We start from the raw sequence: 10,690 nt of genomic DNA, 5'->3' as shown, positions 1-10,690 counted from the left end.
CAGTTCTTTGTGTCTCTCTGAGTGTGGGAGGACTCGGCACCATACAAAATAGCACTGTGCATGACAGGCCGCCATTTTCTATGAGGGGGCAGTTTGCACGGGATGAGTAGGTCGGCACCGTGCGGCTCTCGAAGGTAGGAAATCAATGCAGCGGTCGGCCGTCACGGCTCACACTTCAGCGCCAGCTAGACAAAAACATGGATCCAAGTCCAGAAAATGTAGAGACACGTTGACCCTGCTGCAGAGTTCGAACACTGCATCCACAAAAGTGAAGGGGGGGGAAAAAAATCTCTCTCAGCAGAATAAGTTCTGAGCAGCTGAACTGGGATGAGCTGGGCATCTGTACTTCGGTTAGCACTGCAGTGTCCAGCTTTACTGAGCAGGTACTGCAGTGCTGGGTCCTTCCACGTGCACTGTTTGGTTGTGCACTCCTCTGTAAATGTGGATCTGCATTCAGACACGCGGTGAGAAACAGTCTGTGCTTTCTGCTGAGGATATTACGACCTTATGCATTGAGATTAATGTCGCTAAATATCAAATGAGTCAGACCGAATACTGAGTTGTGGTAACAGTAACATTTGTGTCACAGCCAAAAATACTTTAATAGTCACACAACTATATGATGTATTAAATTTAGTGGCATAAAAAATAAACCAACGTGTGGCTACAACTTCCAGTTTAACTCTTTCTATTCTAAAAATTGGACCTTGATGAGATATTCGGATTTACAGCTGCTTTATTGTCAACAATGGCAATTAAACATCAGACGAGACGACTTGAAATGAATTGGGCAGAAATGCGTTTCCTACAAACTACAGTTGAGAAGTGTTACATAGAAAAAACTTATCTAAAGCATTTTGCTGGCTTGCTAATACTTTAACTATTCCAGTTAAATATGTTAAAAAGTGAAGCTGCTGCGTGTAGTCAGTGAATGTGCTCACATTAGCCAATATAAAACCTGTGTGTGTGTGGAGCTGATTGTAGCTACAGCTGTGTGCTTGTCTCCTTCGAGAGGAATCTTTTCCACACTCTGGGTGAACAGGCTGCACCGGGACATAAAGTGTGTACAAGTACTCTGCTCATGTATTACACACAGAGAGACTGTTTGAGAGGCAGTGACTGTGTGAGGAAATGTGTGTGTATTGTTATGTACCAGTCCATGTGTTCATGCAATGTCTCCTCTGCCCCAAACCTCAGACACGAGCTCCTGGAGGAGGCCAGGAGAAAGGGTTTACCTTTCGCCCAGTGGGATGGGCCCACAGTTGTGGCCTGGCTGGAGGTAAAGCAAACACTGAGGCGTGTGAAGGGACGTTATGAGTAATTTATTAAGCTATGAACACAATTGCAGTGATGAGCATTATATTAACACATCTTTTAAACAGTTTGTGATGAATCATCAGTGAACCACTTGGGTTTTGCCTGTGACAGATGTTTTAGGAGAAATATAGAAACACTACTGGCCCCTCATGTTTAGTGAAGCTTGTGCCACCACCAGCTAAAACAGACAATGTCCCAGTTAAAAATGGAGTCAGACTGGATTATTGGGGGGCTACCTGTCCGCAGCCTTTTACGGAACATTATATGTTGTTAAAATGCTAAAGAGCGAGTGTCCACTTCCTGCTTAATTTGGTGAAAAAAACATGTTGATTAAAGACAAATCAGAATCCAAGTTGTATGTATTGCATGAGATATGTAAGTAAAAATCCATGAATGAGTTGGTTTCTCAGCAGCCAGTGTTCTTTTACCTCCTCTCCACCTGGTGCGGTGCAGCTGTGGCTGGGAATGCCGGCCTGGTACGTGGCGGCGTGCCGTGCCAACGTGAAGAGCGGAGCCATCATGTCGGCCCTGTCCGACACAGAGATCCAGAGGGAGATCGGTATCAGTAATCCTCTGCACCGGCTCAAACTTCGCCTCGCCATCCAGGAAATGGTCTCCCTCACCAGCCCATCTGCCCCACCCACCACCAGAACCGTGAGTTACAGCACAAATAAGGGAACGGGGACACAGAGGGACTCTCACTTTTTTACTGGAATTACAGATTTAATATTTTTTTATATCAGCCAGGTTATAACCAATAAAGTATTCATAGCTGCGTACTTATGCTAATCAACGTACATTACTACAGCCAAAAGCAGCTCTAAAAAATGTTTGTACGACTGAACGTCCGCTCTGTTTACCGTCCACACGTGGGTGATGTGTGTAGGCGAGTGACAACAAGCAAATGATAGAGCTGTTATCACATAATCCCTTCAAGCACGTGTCAACAGTTCAGTCACTGCTGTGAACCACTGCTCAGTGTGGACTGTTTCTGTTCACTTATTTTACATCACAGTGAGGGTAGTTCCCTGTTGTCATGGTAATTACTGCTGGTCCTTAATGTTCACACTTGAGAGCCAGTATTATCATGATTTATACTGAAGCCACGTGCACAAATGCAGCTCACACATCATACAGACACAGATTTATAAACGCAGCCAAGACACAAAACCATCCATGCACCCAGCGGCTGTAACTCACGAGCTCTTGCCCTTTTTCTGTCCTCCCCCCCGTTTTATTATTAAGTCGTCTCCCATAATCCCCCTTTACCACTTAGCTCCACTTCCACACCTCATGAAATTTTGATTACAGAATGTGGGACCCCACTCGTCTGACCACAAACTCCACCCCAACCGTGATGGGCATTCTGCCTGTTGTCACACCTAACAGACGAGGGGGGGGGGTCGACCTTGTAAAAGGCAGTTGGACATGCATTAGACACTCTGGATCCCGTCCAACGTGTAGTGAAGTGTGCTTCACTCAGATGACATTGACCTTTGGTATCTGGGTCGCGACAGCTTGACCCGCAGCTACGGTCACAGCAAGGTCTCCAACAGTTAAAGGGCTGATTCACCCAATTAACAAACACACATTTTCGAGGCAGTTGTTTGTGCATTTGAACCTTTATTGCCAAACTGTTAAACAGAGAGCAGTGAGGGGTTTAGCAGTGTGTGTTGGTGCTAATCCTACTAACTTGTGCATGTCTGTTGTGTTAACTCTACATGTACCTCATGTCCAAAAAGGGATGTTTCTGTGCTGTGTTGTGCTTGTGTTTTTGTCCTTTGCATATGCCCTTTGACCCCTGGTGGGTGTGGGGGCCAGTTCATCATCTGACTGTGATGCTATAACACTATTGGCTTACAGTGGTGCTGCTCTTCTTCTTTAACACTGCTTGCCCCTGCTGCTGGACCTCTACTACCAACCCTGCTGCTGCTGCTGCTGCTGCTCTGTCTCTTGGGCTCTGCCCCTTGCAGCCATCAGGCAATGTGTGGGTGACCCATGAGGAGATGGAGACCCTGGCAGCCCCTTCCAAAACGGTCAGTCTGCTTGTGTCCTTTACCCTCGACCTTCTCTAGCCTTTTCTGTGGACCTGGGTGGGGACTACGTCAGTTAAGCCCCTTCTGTGGTCTGTGAGCCTCTTGTCAGCAACAATGTTGATGGAGGAAGCAGTTGGTGAGGGATGTGCATAGATGTGCAGATGCCATCTTTATGTCTAAATGTAGGCGTAGCTTTCTGGAGGCAATGTGATCATGAGGATATTAAATATGAACTAGACATAAACCTGTAATAAGACATTGTTTAGGCATTATGAATGTTCCCGAATCAAAAATGTGATCAAATGTCACTTTAAATGCTTAATTTTATTATAAGTCACTGTTTAAGTTGGGGACTTATCATTTTATTCACATACGGTTTCCCGAACTGTTTATTTATTCCTAATTGTAAAGGGGCAACTTTGTAAAGTCCGTTCAGACGTCAGTATAATACATCGATGTTTGAGATGTCAAACCCATGGTGGTTTACAGAAATCAGTGGTATGAAAACTCTGTTAGTACTGCAAGTGCTTCATGTTGAGCCATTAAGCAGTCGGCCTGATGAAGCTACATGAGAGAGACCATCACTGCAGGACTTTCCCAAACAACACCAAAATTATACATTTGAGATTAGGACGTGTCTTTATTTGCAAAATCATTTAAACTCTTCAGGAGTAGCACGTATCCAAGATACAAAACCACATATGTGCTATAAAGCACTTCTGAATGTTTATGGTGAGCCACTGTTTTCTGGAACTACAGAGCTTCTTCTTCTCTGTTCATCATTAACGACCATAAACCCTACGTATTAAATGTGTTGTGTTTTTGTTGTGTTTCAACCAGAAGTCAGAGTCTGAAGAGGGGAGCTGGGCACAGGTAAGAAAAAAAAATGAACCTGAAAACATTTAAGGCTGCGTTTGCTGCAGTGTGTGAACTCAGGTCTTCTGTCAGACTCTAGCTTATGGCGACATGAACCATGAGTGGATAGGGAACGAGTGGCTGCCCAGTCTAGGTCTACCTCAGTACCGCAGCTACTTCATGGAGTGCTTGGTGGACGCCCGCATGCTGGATCACCTCACCAAGAAGGACCTGAGGGTGCACCTCAAAATGGTTGACAGCTTCCACAGGTACCGGACTCGCCTCAACTGCCCTACAGTCAGTGTCGGGCAAAGAGAAGCAACACTGGATTTCACAGACATCACTAGTTAACTAGATTGTTAAGTTCGTGAATTCTAATTTGCAAGCTGATGTTTGACGTGATTACTTTCAATGAGTGAATGTGTTTATATAAAGATTGTTATTTTTATTTTTTTTGACAACAGAACAAGTTTACAATACGGAATCATGTGTCTGAAGAAGCTCAATTATGACAGGAAAGAACTGGAGAGACGCCGGGAGCACAGCCAGCATGAAATGAGAGGCAAGTACTGGCACATAAGACCCCATCAGCACCACCGTCTAACAAAGACATTTGAGACGGAGGTGTTTTTTGTGCCTCCGCAGATGTTCTGGTGTGGAGTAACGAGCGGGTCATCCGCTGGGTGCAGAGCATAGGCCTCAGGGACTATGCCAACATCCTGCTGGAGAGCGGCGTGCACGGAGCTCTGGTCGCGCTGGATGACAACTTTGACTACAGCAGCCTGGCGCTGCTGCTCCAGATCCCCACGCAAAACACTCAGGTAGTGCACCTACGTCAACACAGTCAGGTGTCGTAACCGAAATGTTAAGGTGCTGAATGTGAGCAGAGACATCAGCCGTCACCAGCTTCAGCCCAAAAATAGAGGTATGTTGGTATCAGCCTTCAGAGCTGCTGGAATCTAAGTCAGAACATGCAGATTTGCCAACTGTCACTCTGGCAGGTTTCCCTGTGAAATCTCACTGCTCATCTCATCTATACTTGGTGAAAATGGAAATGCGGCACAAATAACGTCATGTGTCAGCTGCCTCTTGTTAGCGCGCTGCTAGAAATAGCCGGGCCCGTGAAAATCACGTGTGGAACGCGTTTGTTTCCTCAGGCCCGTCAGATTCTGGAGAGAGAGTACAACAATCTGCTGGCGCTGGGCACCGACAGGAGACTGGATGAGGTGAGCAGCAACTATCAGCCCCGGGACTGACCTCACACCTCTGTGAGGTGAAATGTCACAGCAAACAAAGCTTGTGAGTCATTTTAGAGTATTTGCAACATGTTTTCCAACCTCATTTCAGATGGTTAAATGTAATGTACTGGTTTGGAGCAGAGCTGCTAAAATCAAGCCGTTTATGTCCAGCAACTACTTGATTTGTCAGCAAAACAAGAAGGCGTTTAAGTCAGTGAAGCTGTAAGAAAAATGTTCCTGGAACAAGGGTTTGTCACTTTAGCCTTTAAACCCAATTGTGACCTCGTTGGGTCTGCAAACAAATGAGACGTGTTTCTGTCCGTCAGTGTGATGACAAAGACTTCCGTGGCCCGTCGTGGAGGAGACAGTTCCCGCCCAGAGACGTCCACGGGATCAGTATGATGCCCGGGTCAGCAGAGATGCTCCCTGCCGGCTTCCGCCTCACTGCGACGTCGGGCCACTCCCGGAGGCTGCCCCCGGAGGGTGAGTGCCCCCCTCGTTCCCCCTCAAAATGATGTCATACATGCACCGTGTTAAAGCCGGAGGTTTTCTGCAGCGTAGCTTAGCAGAGCAACAACACCACAGAGGTTAAAGCCCCACAGCCGAGCGCAGGACCTGCTGCTCCTTGCTGTTTTGTGACCATGTCTCTTGTTCTCTCTGACGGCTGCTCTGCAGTCCTCTATGAGGCGCTGGACGACAGTCCTGACGACATGTATGTGGACTGGTTTCAAGGTCAGCTATGCCCCACTGAAGGTTTTGGGCTTGTTGGCCCTGCGTGTATATTGATGTTCTTCTAAATCTCCTCCTGCTGTAAACTCTTCTCCGTCATCTCTCGCCCTCACATTTCTTCTTACTCACTCTCTCCACTGCTCTTCTAATATTCAGCTCCAAGGGTGTTGTTTTGCAGAATTGCAAAATACTTGTCCAGTCACCTTGGTGTTAGTAGCTGGGGGGGTGGGGGGCTATGGATTAGGACCCATGCTTGCTGGTTTAACCCTTGAAGTTACACAGCACTGCTTAATGTCAGTAGGTTAGTGTGAGGTTTTCATAGCTGATGTGTTTGAGGAATCCAAAGTGACAGTGTGTCATTCTCACCCCCTGCTGCCTAAAGAGGACACTGGCTAAACTTGATTTTCAGTAAAGAATAATTCCAGGTTTTTATTTCTGTAGCTTTGGCCTCGATTTCAATTTGATGTGAGAGCGACAGAATCAAAGAGAAAGCTGAGATCTGGGAACACAGCAACATTGCATCATCAGAGACTGACAGAGCAAGAAACACCAGCGGTTACACAAAGCCTTTGAACGCAGCACAGGAAATCTGTGTCTCTGCCAGCTGTGGTGGACGTTTTCTCCTGCATGTTTCAGTAGATTTGGTTAAGACCTGACCGCTCATGTCTTTCATGCACTTCCTTCTAGCGATGTTCCCGCTTTCCCAGACCTTAGCGCTTAACTTGGTTAAGCTGAAAATTAGTAGCACCATCGATTTCAGGCCATTCCACCCAATCTAACGCGACACTTTCAATTCCAGATGTCCGATTTTATCCTGAAGCTTTGCATCCGTGCAGAATTTTCCCATCACTGAACCGTAAAGATTTCTACAGTGTGATCTTTGCACGATTTAGACTTTTTTGCACGTTTCTAACCAAAATGGTCAAGAACTGTGAAAGGTTTAGAGCCAACTGTGAAAGCTGCTCCTGTCCAGATCATTTGCAAATACACCTTGAAATTCATGTTTTTTGTCTGCTTCCATTTCTGCAGTAAACCTGGAATTATCCTTTAAACAGGCCGATGCTAATTGTATCAAGCAAATTACAGCACAGAAGTTGTGATTTGTAACTGGAAATCTTCAGACTGCACTGACGTTAGCCATGTTCTCCTCTAACAAGATGTTCCCAGTGACACTGGAACAGCCCCCCCGTGTCCCTCTGTGCTCCCTGGTCTGTGACGTCCACAACACGCTCCAAACTCACGTTACATGTGTTGGCGTGTTTCTGCTTGCAATCTCACTCGTACCTTTGAGGACGTCTAATCCTGTAGCACGTTCTTGGGGTGGTAACCAAGTGGAGGAATGTTTCCATGTGATATGGTAGTGGTCCTTCCGCTCAGCTCTAAAGATCTTTTGTGTGTCGCTGTCTCCCCCTACAGTCGGACCCTCTGCGGTGCAGCGGCTGGACAGCTCCACGGTGAGAACCTACTCCTGCTGAGAGGAGGAAGAGAGGGACCTTAAACTGTACGCTGTATGTAACACAACACAGACTCTCGCTCTGGTAAATACAAAGCTTTGTCCAGAAGCACTCAAAAAAAAAAAAAAAAAGTAGTGTTAGATTAAAGAGGGCGGTGATCCCAGCAGGGTTGGTGTGAGCTTGATGAGGTGACTCCTGCTGCTGATGTCTGTCCAGAACAGAATGGTCATCGTCCGAGCTTTAGAAATCGGTTTCAGCTCAGCATCGTTAACAATGTTCATTCACGTGATCACTTCACAAAGTGATCTCGCCCTAGTTTCCTTCCCAGTTGTTTAATAGTGTGCACTGACTGCAGCCAGATGTCGGAACTAAAACCACTCAGGTTGCTGCGGCTGCATTGTTTCGCTTGAAAAGCCCGACACAAGACAATGATATGAGTTAGGAACTTTGATGTTAGAGATCTCAGAATTCACGTCTTTCTTAATCCTTAAAAAGGAACATGGCTCTATTAAAGCAATAAATATGTATTTGAAAGTGGAATTCACTCTCCATTTTTAAATCCTACTCCTCTAGTCTTTGACAGTGAAGCATTACGCTCTGATCCATTTTCCAATGCAGGCACCTGGCTACAGCTACAGTAACGTTACGAGCCTCTGGAAAAGTGCCGGGTGATCACAGAAGAGATGAAGGGGGGTGGATTCAGCAGGGACGTGTTTATGTGAAGTTCATCTTCATAACCTAACTTTGAGTTTCCTAAGAATTTGCTCATCCCATGAAAAACCCCTGCAGGCTGTTTCTAATGCTTTCATCAGCTTCTAACTACTCCCACACACAGCAACAAATAAGAATAGAGTGCAGAGACAAAAGAAAGATCAGAAAGTTCACTGGGCGCAAAAAGGCTCATTCTGGAACAGTGCACGTGTGAAGAACGTTCTGCTTAAATCTATACAAGAGAGTGTGTGTGTGTGTTTCCACTGGTGCAGTTACCAAAAATAACAAACAACACAAAACAAAGACCCTAAACCACCTGAGGGTGATGAAGACATCATGTGCCAACACATCAAACATAACCAAATATGCTGTTAGAATCCGGTCTCTTAGTTTCCAGTTAGCACACGCTGATTGAAACACACTGTCCCCACTATACAGAAGGTCCAATTTCAGCTGTAATCAAATGTCCAGGACATCTTTGTAAAAAGAGGTTCCTACAAACCCAGGTCACCCTGTTGTACTAAAGATCACATCATCACAAAATTTAGACACATTAACAATTAAAACGCTTCCAGAGACAAGCTGTGCTTCAACAGCTGCACAAATCTTAGTATGGCTGCTCTAGAGGCATAAAGAGAAAAAGCCAAATGTATAATACACAAACTAGGTTCCACTGCTGCTTGAAGCTTGAAGATCACAGTCATTGTTAGCCGGTTACGTTAACGCAACGCGAACAGCTACAATGAAGCTTTTCTCCTTTAAAAGCTACTGGTTGTGTTTTGCTTTAGGTGCGGTTCTGAATGCGACTGACCCGTGGAGCTGCTGACCAGGCCACGCTGCCGAGGAACCGACCACTCTGACGACAAGCACTGCCAAGAAGCCCGGCTTTTCTTTCCCCCACCCTTAGAACGTGGGCACCAGATGCTGTGCTAAAGCGTCCTGCAGGCTGCCCTGGTGTCACCATTTCTACCTTTTACATGTACAGTACCTTGTCAAAGCGTAACATACTATGTATTTCTTCTACAGGAGATATGTAGGTTCTGTAAATTAATATAAATATGCCAATTTTTTTATATATACACATTTATGTATAAAAAGATATTCAGAGTTTGTGCAAAAAAAGTCCCTGCCACTTCATTGAGTGGACCATATATTAATATATGCTGCTCTTTAAACTGTCTCCATATCACCACAGCCCCTAGATCATTTTGTACATATGGTTTTATTTTTTCATTGTGCTGATTATGATGATGAACCTGTGCTGCTGCACCACAGAGAGAGGAAGAGACTCTGGACGTTGTGTGAAAACCTGCCATCTAGTGGTCAACAGGAGCCACTTTGAGCCAAACTTCTGGCACCAACAAAACTTCAGTCCTAGTTTTGAAATGGACTGAGCGTTGTAGGAGGACACGAACAACGCAACAAGCACTTTGACACAACCGCATCAACTCAACGGACTATGTGGCCACGGACAAAACCAGATGCCGTTGCACAAAACAGCGTCCTGTCAGAACAAAAAGGCAGGAGGTCCTATGTGGAACCTGTTACTTGTGGTACTGTACGTTTTGTCAGGCGAGACGCTAAGACAAACACACTCAGCCGCGTTGGCCTTCTCACCCACCTGTTAACAGAAATAACTGAAAGACAGGCTGCTTTAGCTCATAGTGTGAATAGAGTGTATTTGACTTTTGACGACAAACCTGTTGCTTGCTGTGACTTGGTGTAAATGTTAACTCTTTTTCTGTCAGAGTTTCCACAGTAGCCTACTGTACAGCCCTGTTCTGTCTTTGAGTTATTTCTAATGGACAAGTGTTACATTTTTCCATCTTGAATTTGCACGAACAATGAATCATGTCAGTGTCTTTTTTTTTTTTTTTTTATTCTCGTATTTTGGTCAAAACTAAGTGGTGAGCAAACAGTTTTCATTCTCAATAAAAAAAAAAAAAACTCCATGAATGAGCTGCCTAATTTTTTTTTAGATTTAAAATGTCAATGGATCAGTGGTTTCTTGCTTCTGTCACTATGACTCTTTCAAACCTATTATTGACATAACATACAAGCAGACCTACTTGCAATATTAAAAATGATCTGTATTTGACTTTTAGTTCACACGTGCCTCAACATGTCTGAGCGGGGAAATTACTGTGTTGCTGAAATTGATCCAACCTCAGCTTTCTGTCGTCCCACTGATGAGATCAGGCACCACCGCGTCCCAGAGCTTTTTCTACCTGCCTCTCGATGTCTTTGAACACTCCTGGGTCCTCGATCGTTGGCGTGATCTGAGGCGAGAAAAAGCTTTTTACAACATCAGGAAATGAAGCTGGCTAAACTTGCTAATTAGTACCTAATT

At 45.2% G+C, this 10,690-nt stretch overlaps 2 protein-coding genes across 28 annotated transcripts in view; one reads left to right on the top strand and one right to left on the bottom strand.

Annotated features, from left to right (window-relative positions):
* ppfia2 (PTPRF interacting protein alpha 2) overlaps positions 1-9,448 on the top strand; it is a 126,236-nt gene extending 116,788 nt beyond the window's left edge. For 7 of the 25 annotated variants that reach the window (XR_010911941.1, XR_010911936.1, XR_010911942.1 and 4 more), the window contains 11 exons: positions 1,198-1,279; positions 1,771-1,971; positions 3,291-3,353; positions 4,194-4,226; positions 4,302-4,477; positions 4,673-4,770; positions 4,854-5,029; positions 5,366-5,434; positions 5,773-5,929; positions 6,122-7,683; positions 9,129-9,448. Coding sequence is in view for 11 of the 25 variants with exons in the window: in XM_067489666.1 (XP_067345767.1) it covers positions 1,198-1,279; positions 1,771-1,971; positions 3,291-3,353; positions 4,194-4,226; positions 4,302-4,477; positions 4,673-4,770; positions 4,854-5,029; positions 5,366-5,434; positions 5,773-5,929; positions 6,122-6,178; positions 7,592-7,650 (1,171 nt within the window). In the remaining 14 variants the exon portion in view is untranslated. Of the gene's footprint in view, positions 1-1,197; positions 1,280-1,770; positions 1,972-3,180; positions 3,354-4,193; positions 4,227-4,301; positions 4,572-4,672; positions 4,807-4,853; positions 5,030-5,365; positions 5,508-5,772; positions 5,930-6,121; positions 7,714-9,128 lie in introns of those variants that run through there. The other 18 variants (XM_067489668.1, XM_067489675.1, XM_067489677.1 and 15 more) reach the window with 15 other exon arrangements.
* acss3 (acyl-CoA synthetase short chain family member 3) overlaps positions 1,307-10,690 on the bottom strand; it is a 39,282-nt gene continuing 29,898 nt past the window's right edge. For all 3 annotated transcript variants that reach the window (XM_067489679.1, XM_067489678.1, XM_067489680.1), the window contains one exon: positions 1,307-10,619. In XM_067489679.1, coding sequence (XP_067345780.1) covers positions 10,536-10,619 — 84 coding nt within the window. In that variant the 3' untranslated portion in view covers positions 1,307-10,535. The remainder of the gene's footprint in view (positions 10,620-10,690) is intronic.

The sequence above is a fragment of the Channa argus genome, chromosome 21 (assembly GCF_033026475.1).
Source record: "Channa argus isolate prfri chromosome 21, Channa argus male v1.0, whole genome shotgun sequence".
Taxonomy (NCBI): domain Eukaryota; kingdom Metazoa; phylum Chordata; class Actinopteri; order Anabantiformes; family Channidae; genus Channa; species Channa argus.
This window is presented reverse-complemented; position numbering and strand designations above follow the sequence as displayed.